Source organism: Adiantum capillus-veneris, chromosome 3, assembly GCF_014529385.1.
Source record: "Adiantum capillus-veneris isolate H3 chromosome 3, ASM1452938v2, whole genome shotgun sequence".
In the NCBI taxonomy this organism is placed as follows: domain Eukaryota; kingdom Viridiplantae; phylum Streptophyta; class Polypodiopsida; order Polypodiales; family Pteridaceae; genus Adiantum; species Adiantum capillus-veneris.
The window spans coordinates 159478520-159496112 of NC_140933.1; the positions used below are offsets into that span (position 1 = coordinate 159478520).

The following is a 17593-nucleotide window of genomic DNA, read 5'->3' on the forward strand; positions in this document are numbered from 1 at the left end:
CTGCCATAGGTCCTATCTGAGTCCTTTGTTCCTCTCGCTATGTGAGAGCTTGATGAAGGGTGAGTCCAAGCCATACTAAAAGGGTGGTAATCCATGTCTAGTCCATGTGCTCCAAACCACTCTGTCACAAACTGCTGACGTGCCAAGCCACTGAAGAACAGAGCCAACCTGCACATCACGGCCAAGGGGCCTAAACCCTAAGTGAAGAAGCAAAAGCAGCATAAGAAGTTTTACCAACTTGCAAAGTCTTGCTGAGAGGTCTATTTTTTTAAAGAGAAGTTCCCGCCAACTTATGGGACCCCGTCCGATGGGGCCCAAGTGACATAAAGGCATTAAAATAAAGCTAGATTCAGTACACACACACAAGCTAATTTGCGAGTTGATGATGTGGTAGCTCCTGTACGGATTTTGGCTTTTACGTTGATTGTTGATGTAGCAGATTGTACGGAATTCCGAGTTTTATGCTTACGGTTGACGAGGCAGAGATGTACGGATTTTTGCTTTTGCACTGTTCAATCGCGACACAACCGCATGCTCCAAGGACCTGGCAAGCTTTCAAGACAGTCTTTGCACGCAGTTACATGACTTCTCTCTTTGAAGTCCGGATTTTGGCAGAGTGGGGCAACTTGAAAATGCTTGCCACCGAAATCATGGACGACTATAACCAAAGGTTTCTCGACTTGTACCTTCCGATGTCCTTCTTTAGGTTCATTTCCTTGGAGGCCCAATGCGAGCGATACACCATTGGACTACCATCACCATTGCAGGAGAATTGTCTCTCCAAGCAAGTCTCCACCATGCAAGAGCTTATGGACCATGCCGCATTCGGCTACAAACTGATGAAGGGAAAGCTAGAGCTCACCACAGAAGAACCTCCGGCCACTAACCACCAACTCTCAGCAACAACGAACAAATCTCAACAGTCTCGTGAAAATCAACCGCAAAGGCCTCGTTTGACATCTCAACAACGAAACACCTTACTACAAGAAGGCCGATGCTTTGGATGCTTTCAAACAGGGCATAACCATTCTAGTTTTCCCCATCGCACTGAGGAGTCGACGCCCGCACCAACGATTGACCCGCTAAGAGACCTAGACCCGCTATTGGACTAGTCTCTAATATCTATGGCATACGCCTTGAAAGAACAAATGAATTGTGTCGAGCATATGGCAAAGTGAACGGCTTGAAAGCCATTATTTTCTTTGACCCCGAAGCTACAGAGAACTTCACCCATCCAGACTTCTTGAAGCAGATGCACTTTGATTATGATGCAAAGGGTGGAAAATTTGAAGCCGAGCTAGCCATGGGGAAAACTCAGAAAGTGGTACTACTCATTGGTGATCTTCAAGTGACCATCCAAGATTATCATGGAAAAGCCTTTTCCACATTATCAAGTTAGGCAATTGCGACGTTCTCTTGGGCATGCCTTGGCATGACAAGAATGATGCGACTCTCCAGGCTCGGAAATTTACCATCACTATGATGTAGACAGGCAAGCTAGTCGTCCTCAAAGTTCGGTTGTGTGAACAAAACCCTGAATGAACTCTCTAGTTGTTTTATAGTTAGATACTTTTCAACTCTGTTTGAGAAAGTATTGTTTGAAATTTGTTTGAAATGGATGGTATCTGTTTTGAACTTGTTTTGGTGCCGATTTGATCTGTTCGAGTCTAGTTTGAATACTGGTTTCAATGCTTGGTGATTTACTCCCGAGTGGAGTAGTAAGAAATACTGTTTGAAAATGCTTGCACATACTCATGGCCCGGACCCTTGTGGTTATTTGCGGGGGGAATATTGAATGCTTGAAAAATATTGTTGTTGTTACTCCCGACCCGGACCTAGATGGTTATGCGGGAGGAGTATTAAGAAGTCTAAGCAGTAATTACTCTCAGCACCTCCAAACGATGCAGGCTGCGGTCTGGGGGAGCGTTTGGTTGTAAGAGGCCTCTATATCTCCCGGCCCGGACCTTTTTAGGTTATGCGGGAGGAGTGATGAGGGACTCATTGAATATCTCCCGGCCCAGACCTTGTTAGGCTATGCAGGAGGAGTGTTCATCGGTAACTTAATGTTTCTATGTCTTGTAACATGCATATGTGAGCATTTGCGTTTTTGTGATGTGCCAACCACTGAATATTCCTTATTGGATGAGATACTTCTGGAAAGTCAACGACCCAGGATATCGAGAGTTCCAATATGGAATGAGACTCCTTATTGGATGAGATTCTTCTGGGAAGCCAACAACCCAAGAAATCAAGAGCTCCGATTTGGAATGAGAAAATTGATTGTGCCTCAGATTGTCCCACGAAATGACCCTCGGAATTTCTTTTAGCTAGACATGCTGTAATCGTGGACGATTACTTTCTTTTAAGAAGGGGAGATGTCACAAACTGCTTACATGTCAAGCCACCGAAGAACGGAGCCAATCTACAGATCCTGGCCGAGGGGCCTAAAACCTGAGTGAAGAAGCAGAAGCAACATAAGAAGTTTTACCAACTTGCAAAGTCTTGCCGAGAGGCCTATTTTTTTAAAGAGAAGTTCCCGCCAACTTATGGGACCCCGTCCGCTGCGGCCCAAGTGACATAAAGGCATTAAATAAAGCTTGATTCAGCACGCGTGTGTGTGCGCACACACACACACACACACAGGCTAATTTGGGAGCTAATGATGTGGATGTGGCCGTTGCTGTACGGATTTTGGATTTTACGCTAATTGTTGACGTGGCAAATTGTACAAAAGTCCACGTTTTAAGTGGTAGCTGACGTGGCAGAGCTGTACAGATTTTTGCTTTTGCGCTGGCACTTTTGGGGCCAGTTGCTTTTGAGTTTATAGCTTTTCATGTAGCTGCTCTTCAAGGCCAAGGGCCTTTAAATATGTGCACAGGGCTCATTCTCTAGCATCCTTCATTGTGAAGGTGCAGGGACTGGAGTACCAGCATTGTACTCAGTTGAAGCAATATAAAGAAATACCGAAAGGGGTGCCAACGTTTGGGGCCAATATTCTCTAGGCTGGAAATTCCGCCACTCCGTGTCGCGTGTGCTCTCTCTCTCTTTCAGTTTCAGTTGTTATTGAAGTGTTGAAAGTCTGTTCAATTTGTTCTTTTCTATTGGCACGTGGTGCCCGTCTTGTGACACACTCGCTCACCTGCGAGTACCAGGACTCTTGCTCGCCCAACTCTGAAACTTGCGTGGAGGCCCTCGAAGGCCCTCCATGTGCGTCTATCTGCTGGCATCACTCTGATCCTTTGAATGAGGCAAATTTTCTGGAAAATAGCCTTAACTAGTATGGGTGGAGTAGCTAACTGTGCTCAAATAATGTTGTGTGGTACTGTGGGCTTGCTGCGAAACAAACGTGTCCATGAGGAGGCTTATAGTCTAGGGCCCATACTATTGCAACGTACAAAGCTGGGGTGACCAAAGTGTCGAAGAGTCACCCCTTGGCATAGCCAAAGCCGCATATCCTTTGGTGAGTTTCTCTGTAGCCGCCTTTGCCATGCATGGTAAAGCGCCTGGCAAAGGTGACTCCGAAGTACACATAAGACTCCACCTGTTCACCAGCAGCCATAAAGATTGCCGCACGCTTGACTGCCCTGGAAGTATGAAAGATCATGACCTTGGTTTTCCCAAGGTTTACTGTTAGCTCTCTGTGTACAAAAGTTGTTGAGAGCCTCGAGGTGTCGCTGTGAGCCGTCTTGTGACTTAGCGATCAAAACAATGTCATCAGCGTAAGCATGATATGAAGTGGGGTACCTCCAAGGTGCACCCTCACAACCAACTCATAGTATGTTATTTGAGATCTCATCAATGTAGATCCTAAAGAGGATCGCGGAGAGTGGGTATCCTTGCTTCAAAACAATCGTGCTAGTAATAGGGTCTGATAAGCCTCCGGGCCATTATACTCTCCCTATCACTTGCTCATGTAAGGCATACATAGCCGAGGTCATTTTGAAGGATGAGATCTAGGAGGTGAAATTGAAAGAGACAGAGCACACGCGTCCCGAGGAGTGTGGACGACTGACGGGGAACGAGGCTCAAATGGATTTTTAGTGTAAAGAAGAGGGCAGGACGGCAAGTGGGGACGGGAAGCCCAAAAATGGGTGTCCCCTGTGACTATGACACCCAAGCTCTGGAGGCGCTAAAAGAGCCTCTCACGTGGAACTATATCAAGTGCTTTGTGGAAGTCTACAAAGCAGTAATGTAGTCTCTTCTTCCACACTTTTGCCCCATCAATGAGACAGCGTACAACGAAGATGTGATCTATAGTAGAGAAGGCTCATTTGAAACATGCATGGCCCGGGGCTCTGAGTCCCTCCCTCTATGCATATGAGCTGAGTTCTACCTCAAGTACTGCTCCGTAGAGTTTGGTGATGGTGTGGCCTATTATGATGGTCCTGTAACGGCGAGGGTGTGGCCTATCATGATGGTCCTGTAATTCCCTAGGTTTAGGGTGTCACTAGACTTGTGGATAGGCACAATAGTATGTCTAGTCCACTCCTCTAGGAAGCCCTTCACCATAGCCATGTTGAAGATGTGTGCTCTCAATGGGGCTATGGTGTCGGTTGTGTAAATGATGTGCTCACTCTATAGTCCTATATGGTCAACAAATCCACCGTGATGTAGCAGGCGTATGGCTCGTGTTATCGTATCTATGGTGAAGAAAGCGGAGATGGTAGGTCGTGGCTCGAGTAGCTTTGGGATCGGAGGCTACCAAGGGACCCCATACAGCCTCCTTGCATAATCATGCCATGCATGTGGGTCCTTGATGGGTGTGGTCGGGGGGGGGGGGGCTATCTAAGAGGCCACCATGATGTCACACTATCAATACTCATGAATAGGTGGTAAAGCTCAAGCTCCTCTGATTGTGGGTCCTCGATGGTGTGGTCGAGCGGGGCTATCTAAGAGCCCACCGTGCTGTCACACTATCAATACTCATGAATAGGTGGTAAAGCTCAAGCTCCTCTACCTCCTCAAAATCTCTCCTCTTGCGGTGTGTGAGAGTCTTCATCCATCATCTCACCTCCTACTCTATAATCTTCCCATGATCTCTTTGTGCTCGTAGGGTTTTGTAAAGCCCTTTGCACTCATCATCATACCAATGGTTCTCTCGCAGTTCCTAGGGGAGGAGTACGTATGGTGTGAGTAGTGTGTGGAAAGGAGCTGAGGGCTGATGTGTGTAAGACAGATGAGATCTAGGAGGTGAGTGTGGACAATGGTGAGGATGTGTTGAGCCGACCAAGGCATGCATGAACCTCTGTTGAGTATATAGGGGCTAGTTCTCGTGTGAAGTGGATGGTAGAGTGTGGAGTAGGTGTAGGAGGTGCATGGGAGATGGTGGCTCCACTGAAAGAAACAGAGAGGTAGGCATGGTCGTCTCCTATGGGGATGGGTGGAATAGTGAAAGAGCTAATGAGATGTATAGCTTCTCGAGGTGCCATAACATAATCCACTATATATCCCCCCCCCCCCCCCCCCCCTCCAACATCTGCAACTCCATGTGGCATGCATGTCAAACCTCTAGACGCAAGCCAAAGTGCCATTCTATTATATATAAATAACGAGACGGTGTTGGGACCCCAATCTGAGTAAATTGCATCCATAGGCAATGAATGGGTGGGCAAGAGTCTCAGAATAGGTCTTCATCCTATAGTATGTAGTATTTCTTGGTCCTCAAAAGCATAGCTCTCACACTAATGGCTGCATGTCTGGGCGTTGAAGTCTCCCATGAGGAAAACTTTCCCAAGTGTAGAGTACTTACTCCACAATCCCCTCCATCAAACATGTGTAGAGTGATTCTTCTCCCCCGCCCTCGTTGTCAGGTGTAGCAAATCTGGAGCCTATGGGTGCAAAGTAACATAGGGTGATGTATATAATCTTCTCCTATCTAATCTCTAAGCAGATCCAAATGAAACCGGCCTCTAGATCTCGAGCTACATCCTACTCTGCCATTCGTGTCTGAAGAGAATAGTAACTCCGCCAAATCCTTGGGAAGTGTTTTGATGTGTACACTTTTGGTGGGTGAACTCCCACTAGAATCTGTGGATCCTCAGTAGGCTCCTCTCAAGGCTCTCATACGTCTCTATGAGTCGGACAATGTCTCGATTCCCACTAGAATCCGTGGATCCTCGATAGGCTCTTCTGTGGGCTCTCGTATGTCTCTATGAGTCGGACAATGTCTCGGTTGCTCATCACCTCCTCTAGTCACTCTGGGTGTGTCCATAGATCACCATAGCAGTTCCAAACCGCAATGTGAATCTCCTCATGCTAAGTCCCATAGGCCACGAGTCCCTATGCAATGACCTGTTGTCAACGATGACCTAACCATTGTGGTATGCTGCCTCTTCATGTGCTTTGAGCACCCTAGGCATGTATGCCTATCTATGTTCCACTTGTATTGGTGTGAGGTCGTTGTATAGGTAGATAGGGGTACCTGTAAGTTCGTGCAGAATCACCCTCTCTCTAATGAAAGAGGTCCTTGCCTCTTCGGAGGAGAATTGGAGGATGACGGCCCTCTCTCTTGTTAGATCTTTTTCGGCTCTCCAAATCTTGTTGAAGGGGGGTGGCTCTTCTTCTTGTAAGTTCTTGTAGAACCACCCTCTCTCTAATGAAAGAGGTCCTTGCCTCTTTGGAGGAAAATTGGAGGATGAGGGCCCTCTCTCTTGTTCGATCTTTTTCGGCTCTCCAAATCTTGTTGAAGGGGGGTGGCTCTTCTTCTTTGGAACTAAGCTTGAGCTTGGTGGCATGGAGTCTTTCTTCTCCATTATGTCAATGACTCTTATGTGAGTTGGCCGGCATGTCGCATCTTCTCCTCCTCAAGGATAATGTGTACAAGAAGGGATTTCTCCGCCTCCTCCTTGACCTCTTTCTTGATGTTCCGCTTGTTACAGTTTTGGCATCTCAAGTGAACTGCCCAATGTGATCCCATTATTTAGTTTGGCTTTTAGGTATTTACTTTACTTATTTGTCAAAGTCTTGGGTAGGGCAATTTACTGAGGTTGCTATATAAGCAACCCCTTGCCTCCATTGTATACACATTCAGTTATTCATTGCCAAGGTTGATTGGTTCAAGAGACTCTCTCTCTCTCTCTCTCTCTCTCTCTCTCTCTCTCTCTCTCTCTCTCTCTCTCTCTCTCTCTCTCTCTCTCTCTCTCTCTCTCTCTCTCTCTCTCTCTCTCGCTCTCGTGCTCACTCCCCTTGGTCTCTACGCTTCTGCATCGTCGACTTTGACATGGTATCAGAGCTTGTTGTAGCTTGGTGATCGAAGAGCCTTGGCGTGAAGGAGTTGTCCTGTAAAGAGAGAAGAAGAACCTCATCACCGGCTTCCAATTCCTCCCACACGCTGTCGTGAGCGTTTTGAAACGCTAGGCAAACCCCTGTTCTCTCTCCCGTTGCTGACTGTGAAGCGCTGCAGGAAGCGTTCTAAAACGCAGTCCGTTTGCAAGTGCCTCAGAATCACCGCTGAAGAGCATATTTCCCTTCCTGCTAGGCGTTTCAATACGCCACGCCTGCACCTCTGCCGATTGCACTACGCCAACCCTTGGTGCACCTGCGTTTTAAAACGCACACAACAAGCAGATTCGCCCCCCTTGTGTTTTGCGTTTTGAGGCGCCCCAGGCGACGGCACCCAACCCTGCTACAACACTGGTGAACCTCCTGCAAAGCAGAGTCTTGAAACGATGCTGCCTTGGAGCAGCTTGGCATCGGCGCTCTCCCCTCTTGTCAACGAGCATTGTGAAATGTTGCCTAATGATGTCGACCACACCCCTTGCCCCTTGACGCCCCCCAAACCCTTGGACAGCCGTGTGTTTTGCGCTGTGAGCACCTAGGGGTGGGCAGTATATGGCCAAAGAGAGAGACTTGGGGTGGTAGTTTGGAAGGAGGATTTGCAAAGGCAACAGAAACTTTGTTTTTGACGTGGCTCGAGGACAAGTTTGTGGAGCAACTTGGGAGTCGAAGAGTTGTGGAGCGGCTCGGAAAGGAACGAGGAGAGTGGAACTTAAGAGAGGGTTTTGTACCCAATCTTTGGAGCGTTTTGGGAATGCCAGTGGAGCAGAAGTGCTTGGGATTAGTACGGCGGCCCTTGGAGTGCGAGGAGGAGTGCAAGTTTCCAATTCTTGCAACTTTAAACTGACCTCCCCTTGCTCGAGTGCCCCCGACGACATCAACCAAAACCAACCAAAAGCTATGGATAATGGATCGTCAACCATCCAGCTAGCGGCCTATGCATCGGCACACTTCTCAAGGAACCCGGCAAATTGTTTGGCTCGAGTTTGTGAAGTCAAAAGCAACTGGAAGAGTTCGCTAGAGGACAATGGAAAAGGTCAATTGGACAAGGATGGCAATACCAGTACTCAGTTAGCTGCCTTGGTACCCACGAGATACGATCACAATTGTCATGAATGTGATTGGACGCTTTGTTTGGCTCGAGAGTTTGAAGCCAAAGGCAAAAGCAAGACTAACAGATAGACAACAACAAAGGCAAGCTCGACAGAGATTACAGTACTAAAGATTTGACAAAGGAGATCGGCATGGCACACATGGCGGTGGCCACAATGGCCTCGATGTCAGCTTTCTAGTCAAATGACAGGTGTCACCACTAGGTTCAGCCAGAGAGAGGCTTGTGAGTGGCAGAGAGGTTCAATGACTGCTCCCTATAATTAATTTGGACCCTTGTGTTGGAGTTCAAGTTATTGGTGTTTGGACCCGTAGGTCGGAGTTCAATGCACATGCATCTGGCGGGGAACCAATCAGACGTCGAAAACACTATGGATGAGTGCACCAATCCATCGTTGTTGGTCAAATTATGTATTCCAATAGTTCATTATCTTGGAGTTCTATATTTTAGACGTGATGTGTTCACAGTTCATGAATGGGGATTATTGGACGTAGTGTGGTCTACAGTTCAAAAGTTTCTAAAGGCAACCGATGCTCAAGATGGCATTATTTTCAGGTACAAAGTTGAGGGTAGCAAAACAGAGGTGTATCTAGTATCCCAGCCGGTGCTAGAGTGTCCATGGTAGCTTCTTCATCGACTTGGTCTCACTATTGATGTCCACTATGAGCTACACAGAGGTGTTAGAGTTTTGGCATCTCAAGTGAACTGCCCAATGTGATCCCATTATTTAGTTTGGCTTTTAGGTATTTATTTTACTTATTTGTCAAAGTCCTGGGTGGGGCAATTTACTAAGGTTGCTATATAAGCAACCTCTTGCCTCCATTGTATACACATTCAGTTATTCATTGCCAAGGTTGATTGGTTCAGGAGACTCTCTCTCTCTCTCTCTCTCTCTCTCTCTCTCTCTCTCTCTCTCTCTCTCCTTGGTCTCTACGCTTCCGCATCGTCGACTTTGACCCCGCTTCACTACCTCCACCCATCCTTCTTTGATGGCCTCCATCTTGTCCTAAATGCTCTTTGGGATTGCTTTTGTAAGCTCTTATTTGATGGCTTATTCGTTCACCTCTACAAGCTCCCCTTCTTACATGATGGGTGGTCTCGAAGGGAGGGAATCTCCTGCTTGAGGATGTCCATCTCTTCCTTCATTGTGTCTCTCTCCTTATTCCATTCATGTCTATCCTTCATCCATTCCTCTCTCTCCTTTGTTAGGCCGGAGGGAACCTTAGTAGAAGTATGAAACGGTATGCATGCGGATCAGGAACGGTACAACTGCTTGTACCGGTGTGTCAGAAGAGAGTCTATAAGTTAGACGCACTTTGCGTACTTTGTAGATGTATGGATGTATGTATGTTCTGTTCTATGTAAGTCGGATGATGATGAATAGTAGTATTATTCCTGTGATTCTTGGTCTTTTTTGTACCTTACCTATCGGCAATGAGTTCTGTGTGTTATGTCTCTTACATTGCGTGTGGGTAACACTGGCGACCACGATCAACCACGAATTGGCGGTACTTATAGAGTCGGGGTTCATGGCGCTAACCACTGAGGCATGGCAGATACCATGGACAAGGTCTCATGGTCCACCTTCTCCTATCCTCCTTTTGCCACGGCAGAAATGCGGGCTGCGGCAATCCCGCATAACCCGAGACGGAAGACCCATGGGGAGAAAGGGCGTTCGAAGAGGGATGTCCATTGGTATTCTGACAAACATCCACAGTCCCACATACATGTCTATGCAAATCATGGTGCATCAACATCTTGCACGGTCCACTAGAACTAGTCAAATCCAATCAATTGGTATTCCAAGAAACAATATGCAAATCCATGAAAAAACCATATGAATAACTCCTGATACATCAAAAGACATCTGTCGAAGCAAGTGACCATACAACTGTCTATACATCTGTCCATCAAACCACAAAGCTAGCTACGACATCTCTTTGCCTCCTTCCTAGGCACATGCATCTGCCATCATATCTCGGTCTGGCGGAACCAGCTTGACTTTGAAGCCAAGCCAAAAGGAGCGTACTGCAAACAACCACTTGCTCAAAGAAGAGCGTGACAAGCGAGTGCTTTACACTCGTGCACTCCAGAAGGGAGCTCCCATGACAGATGTAGAGTGAGTAGACTAAGCAAGAAAAAGCATTGCAACTCATCCAATCAGTTTCCAGCACCTGTACATGCAGGAAAATGTGATGGAGAAAGATCCTCTGGGACAGCACCCAGCCAAGAGCAAATGGCCTCAAAAGCAAGCTGTCGAATAAAGTGTATAGCTAACTCATCTGTACGCTCCTTCCCCGTAAAAGGAAGACAGAAGGGATAGCATAGGATGCTGTCGACTGCATTTTTTTCTGCTGTCTATGCAACTATAGACAGCAACCAGGACAGATGCTGTTGGCTGTTTTTAAGGGAAGCCTAAAGTCCAAGATCAGGAGCCCCGAACCCATATTGATTGGAGTGCTTTTTTCAGCTAGATTAGCACTACTACCAGCCACCTTTCTGAAACCAGATCAGCCCAAGAGATACCTTGCATACAGGAGTCACCTGTTGTTAATGAGGGATTGGTTGGAACACCATCGGTGTGCCGGTGTTTCTCTCTCAATATCTCTTTATTTCCATATCTTTCTATCTCAATTTGATCTCTCTATCTCCCTCCAATCTTTCAAGTGAAGCGGACTAAGTTTAAAAATCTTGCTAGTAGTGTCATAAATGATCTTGATCACTGCTATATCCACTGCATAGGCTGGGATAATCATCTTTAAAGTCAAGCAACTTCACTGTTACTTAGATCTTGATTACTACTAAACCACCGAAACAAGGATCATTTTTCAGTGTTAAGCCACTACATTGTCACTTCAGCATTGTGAGGCTTCAAAGCCCTTGCAAAGGTTCCTGCACCTATGTAAAGTTACTGGCCGTGAGATGTATATCATATGAAAAGAGCTTTCTGTGATTATAAAATAGTTAGACAAGATATGTAGAAAGGCAGCCATGAGACAAAAATACACGCTGACCTTCCTTAACTCATCACAAAGAATACAGTCTGAAACAAGGACTTGTTTTGGGTGCAAATATTCTTTTTGCACAGTGTTGATCTGTATACACAAGAAAAGAAAAAGTAACAAAAACATTACACGTTTTGGTAGACATGCAGAGGAAGAAAGAAATATATAAATCAGTACACAATGTTGCCATGAGCCAAAAATTTCAATGAGACATCTGATTTAGTATTAAAAACATTCCATGCATATCTTTTATATTTTGGCAAGCGACAAGATCTTATAATTAAAACACTAAGTGCACCATGTATTAAACTGCATGTGTTCATGTACATATGTATCCATAAACGCACGATCAATAAAGAATTGTTCAGTCAACATTGAGAAGCCACACAATTACTACTCAATCCTATACATGTCAATATGGTGCGAAAAAAGAAGGTACAAACAACAATCCAGGCAGGTACTAGGGGCCTTTCCACAACTCAACAAATTTCATGCGTGCACACAAACATTGATTATGCACAATGCACAACCTCTACAATAGTGGATAAAACATTCTCACAAGACAGTTGCCCTTTATTGTGATGCCATATCCTTGAAGGAGATCGTTGCCATTGGCTCCATGTTTAGTGTCCCCACCCTCCTTGCTTAAGTACAGTATGCTGCCTCCTTCGTTGATGAAGGTTTTTATTGATAGCAACTGCATTACCATATAAATTTCAAGATAGCAAATTAGCCATTCAATACAGAACATTGCACATAATTTCAAAACCATTAGCAGCATGGACTTTTAGAAACTGCATAGAGACCAATAATGAATGTTGAGAATAGCCCATCTCTCTCTCTCTCTCTCTCTCTCTCTCTCTCTCTCTCTCTCTCTCTCTCTCTCTCTCTCTCTAGAAGAAGAGCAGCGAAGGAAAACTAGAGCTTTGCACATACGAGTAACCGGTCTAAAAGACCGAGATGATGTGGAAGGGGAAGTCAAAGAACTTCTCCACATGATGGGTAGTGAGGCTACTCTTACAAAGGCATGGAGGGTAGGGAAGAAGACACAAGGAAATGGGGAGACTTCAACGGAGAGAGCTTTAATCATGCGTTTTTCATCCATGGAGGCAAAGAAGGACTTCTTGAAGAGGCGTCCTACACTAAAGAAAACATGCTTATTCCTTGGAGATGACCTCACTCTCACACAGCTTGCGCATATGAGAGAGGTAATGCCACAGACTCAAGCGGCAAGGGAGAAGGGAAAGACGGCCTTCTACAAAGATGGTCGGGTGGTGATTGTCGACCGGCGCTCAACATGACGGTGTGAGACCTATAGGACCACACTCAAAGTTGCCACATGGAATTGTAATGGATCTATGCAGCTTGATGTGGGTGCTTTTGAGGATAGTTTTATAGGAAGAGACATCGTCTTCTACTCTGAGACACATCAGGCCGCTGGGCAGTCTATGCCTCACATTAGTGGATACAGATGGGAGACAGCTTGTAGAAAGGAGACACGTTCAGAGCACTGAGGGCGGGGCTCAGGAGGAGTGGCAGTGTTATTCAGGGAGGAGTTGCAGCCATTGATACATATAGCCCACAGGGATGAGCAAGCTAGGTACATGTGGGTGAGATTGAGAGCAGAGACGGGCAAATATCTTTACATCGCTATTTGCTACTTCCCCCCGAGTACGTCAGTATATGCACCACCCAGAGGACAGTCCCCCCTTTTCTATTTTGGATGATAACATATGGGAGTTCTCTAGAGATGGTGACATCATTATTCTAGGGGACTTCAATGCTAGGACTACCCATCATCAGACAGTATTTTATGATACTTCAGAGGAGATACTGAGACAGCTAGATGTTGTAGAAACGGGCCCTATCCAGACTATCACATGATGGGGAATATACTGAGTATGGACGACACTTGATAGACATGGGGACTGCACATGGCTTGGCCATCTTGAATGACCTATAGAGATTTCCCGCTATGGGGGGTTTTACATGCTTTCCACACAGACATGGAGCCAGCACAATGGATTATGTCATGACACAGCCGAGCCTCATCTCGATCTCACAGTTGGACCGAGACCGTTGGTGTGGCAGTGGATCATGCTCTTGTGTCATTGACCATCTCTTTCCAGTTTAGTGTAGCACATAGGCTACGGGCAGCAGCCCCTACTCGCTACACCTTCATGCGGGAGACGGACTCTGTATACATAGATGGGATCTACAGACGCCTGTGCAAAGAGGAGCCAAGGCGACCTCTGGAGGAGCTTACTACTATATTGACACAGACATTACATGATGCAGCAGTAGAGGCATACCCACACACCCCGCCTGAGCGGAGACGTCGTTCTAGGAGCATGCCCCAGAACAGCTGGTATGATGAGGAATGCCGCGAGACTAGAGCTAGACTTCAGAGAGAGGTGCTTTTGGGGGACATCACTCACAGACAGTCACAGATTGACTTCCGACGCCTAGTGCGGCGGAAGAAGAGGGCATTTTTGGCTCACCTAGAACAAGATCTACACCAGCTATTTCTGAGTCAGGATTCACATGAGGCATGGCAGCTCTTTCATGAACACTCCCCCCCCCCCCCCCTGCCATTACCTCTACAGAGGCCTGGGACAAGTACGCATCATCTCTGAACACAATTCCTGGACAGCCGCCCCTTCCCCACTTCCCCGATCCATGCCCACACACACGTGCTTTTTTCACTGCTGAGATGGTGAAGAAGGCCATTGACAAGATGAGGATTGGGAGAGCATATGATCATGATGGCTTAGTGGCTGAGCATTTCATGCATGCCAGAGATTTACTAGCACAGCTTCTAGCAGTATGTTTAACCGTGCCATGTGTGAGGGCTTGCCTGATACTTGGAGCCTATCTACTGTTGTACCTATCTTCAAGTTAGGAGACCCTATGGAGCCTGGGAATTATCACACTATCTTGAGAACCAATTGAGTAGATGGGCAGAGAGGGAGGGGATACTGTAACCAGGAGGTGTATTTTTCCTGTTGCCTTCTGTAAATAAGTATTAGATATATTTATTTTAATTTTACTTGTTTGTCCCAAAACCCTTGAAAAGGTGCAAGTGGACATTGCATGGCCAGTGTGAAACGGCTGCAGCCAAATGGGTTTCTCACATCGAGGATCTAGGTCGGTCAGACAGGGACTGCCCGGGCCAGTTAGCACTGAATTCTGATGAGTATGGAAGCCCGTGTGCACCAAACTGGAATCTGGGCCACTCGTCAAGTCACTGCAACTTTATAGGTTAAAAGGGGCCAGTAAATTAACCCACATTGTAGATGTTGGTCAAATGATGGTCAAGAGACCGATAGGGACGCCATGGAAGCATCTCCTAAAATTTAGGGAACTGCTATTTTTGACCGGAAAATGTGTTCGCGTCATTAGCTCTGGAATGACAAGGGGAACATTTTATTGCTCTGCTGCCAAGTCAACTGACGCACCAGTTGTAATATTTTTAGCAAGGAAAGCCCAAACTCGGAAACTGGCGACGTGTCAGCCTGTGAGCGATTCTGCCACTCTGGGAGGCAAAAACGAGCTGCAAATCAACAAAGGGGGCGCCATTTTCAGCCTCAGGTGGATTGTACCAAGTACAGAAGCTATGGAATGCTTACCTTGCCCTCTATGCACAGTATGGTGACAGGAGTGACGTCCCGCACGCTACATACTGCTCTCTTTCTCCCCTACGTACAGTATGTTATGCCCCACTAGTGGGCTTCTCATTTGACCTATGTACAGTCCTGGGGGTTTATGCGCGTTTGCCAAGGCAAGAGCCTTCTGAACAGAAACCGGATTAGCTAATTGCTAATCCCCCACAGGTACGCACAGTTCCATCACGAAAGATTGCGAGTTTGGAGAGTTTTCTCGCATGAAAACTCGTCCACTTCATAGGGGAACTGTCCCATTGCGTGCGGGAGCCCTTGGGACATGCGTAGGCGTGTTCGCACCGCTAAAAACGATCCGAAACAGGGAATTACAGCCTGCTGTGTTTTTCTGCAGGTTTAGGGTTTCGCACCTAAACTGCAAGGGAACATCGGGGGAGCCTCGTGAGAGGCTTGGGATGCGTGTACAGGCTTTTGGGCTCCCGGCAGTGAAAAACAGAGAATTACAGCCCGCTGAATTTCTGTGACAGCTCACCAGAAAGCTTCCAGATATCGAGGGAATCCGTCCTAGACAGGTGTTTTTGACCTATAGGGGTTTTTGCGCCGTTATGCTGTCGAAATTCGATCGAAAACCTGCGTTTTCAGCCCTCGCCAGGTTTGGACAGCTTTGTGAAAGCTTGTGCTAAGTGGTCGGATCGTCTACCTTAATTTGAATAAAGAAATACCGAAAGGGGCGCCAGTCTTTGGGGCCTACAGGGTGTCGGTCTCGTCTGTGCACTGACATTCTAGTCGCTGGACGCAACTGTGTTCTCTTCCCTTCTCAGTGCTCTGTGTAAAGTTAACAGGTAATTGAAATAGTACCGCCCTCTACGTTGTACGGGCCGGTTATATGGTTCCATCGACGGGATAGTCACTTTTTCTTCAAAAAGTGCAGCATGGATTGTTGTGGGTGAAAGCAACACAGAGCTTGTCGATATGGTAGAGAAGAGAGACCAAGTACCTGAAGAGGGATCTTCCTCACATGGCACAGAGAAAATTCCTTCAACTCTTCAAGAAGAGGACAGGTTGTTTAGAACTCAACTGCGTTGTTGCATGGACATGTTTCAGCAGTTGGCTAACAACCCAAGGATGCAGGAATTCTTACAGGCTCTGACACAGGGTTTTCAGCCTCCTACACAGGGCATGATTGAGCCGTTGCAGGAAAAGGAGATTTCCAATGCGCAGAGGACTCATGATGCTCGAGGGAAAGCCCATGTGGTTGAGCAACTAGTGGTGTCCAATGATCCAAAGCAACTTGCTTTAGGTGGACACGAACCGTTTGTGAATGGTCAAGGGAGCAATGAACAGGCTATGCGTCAGACCCTTCCATTACCTAATACTTATCCTGGTTATTTTGGAGGTGGTTCAGTGTTTCAAGCTATGGCTGGACCTTCCACAAGTTATATGCCAGGAAATGTGTTCGGGACAATGCAAACAGGCATGGGTAACCCTATGTACTCGAACATGGGTGTCCAACCAGGTTTTCAGGGTGCCTATGGCCAGTTTCGAGTGCCTGGAACACAATTTGGTATGGCTGGTTTTTCGCAGCCATACGTACAAAATGCAGATATGACAGGGAAAACAGTTGATGCGAGGGCTGGAATGAACACTCATGGAGCACCACTGTTACAGGCACCTGTTTATGATAATGTGGCTCCTTTGAGTTAGCCTAAGGATTACAAGGAAGGTGGGCAGGGAGTGAAGTTTGAAACTTTCAGAGGAACTGAGGACCAATTGAAGGCTTTGACCTTCATACAGCAGTTCGATGCAGCTTATGTTGGAGGAAACTTCACGGAATCTTCAAAGATACGCAAGGCTGCCACTTTCTTGAAAGGGAATGCGCTCCAATGGTGGACCGCATTGTTGAACCAGGGTCAAGCCCCAACAACGTGGGTCCAATTCAAACAACTTTTTGCGCCTGCATGGTTGACAAACACTTTTGAAGTGGATGTGATGACGGAATGGCACGAGTTGAATGCTAAACAATGTGCAGATCTGGAAGAGTACAATAAACGGTTTTGGGCCGCACTGTTGCCAGTCACCTCTTAAAGGTTTGTGCCTTTGTCAGAACAAATTGAGAAGTACTGTTGCGGATTGCCCAAGAAAATCAGGGACTACTGCACAAAGACTGCTGTCATGAATATGTTTCAATTGATAGAGAATGCAAGAGTGGCCAACAATCTATCGAAGGGAGATTCCGTAGGATTTAATAGCCACAAGAAAGGGGCCCAGGGCAAACAGTTTTCAGCCAAGGGCAATGTTGCAGCAAAGCCTTCTGAGTCTCCTGCAAAGAAGCCCTCCACTCAAAAAGCTGATACGTCCAAGAAGCAGTCTAAATCTTCTTCGGAACGAGGACAAGGACAAAAAAGGCATTTTTCTGGCAAAACTTTTCAAGAAAGGAAAGCTCTAAGGGAGGCCAAGAAATGCTACATTTGTGAACAGGAAGGACACTTTGCAAATGAGTGCCCATAGAAGAAGTCACAGGATAAGGATGACAAGTCAGACCATAAAGGGAAGAAGCCAAAGCCGAGTGCAGGACTTGTTCC

At 46.6% G+C, this 17593-nt stretch overlaps 1 protein-coding gene across 4 annotated transcripts in view; it reads right to left on the bottom strand.

The window, feature by feature from the left end:
- Positions 1-17593, bottom strand: part of LOC147462061 (uncharacterized) — a 139536-nt gene that overhangs the window by 94508 nt on the left and 27435 nt on the right. For 3 of the 4 annotated variants that reach the window (XM_086509507.1, XM_086509508.1, XM_086509510.1), the window contains exons 4-5: positions 11951-12088; positions 11401-11481 (exon numbers count right to left, since the gene is read on the bottom strand). In XM_086509507.1, coding sequence (XP_086365633.1) covers positions 11401-11481; positions 11951-12088 — 219 coding nt within the window. The remainder of the gene's footprint in view (positions 1-11400; positions 11482-11950; positions 12089-17593) is intronic. The other variant, XM_086509509.1, reaches the window with a different exon arrangement.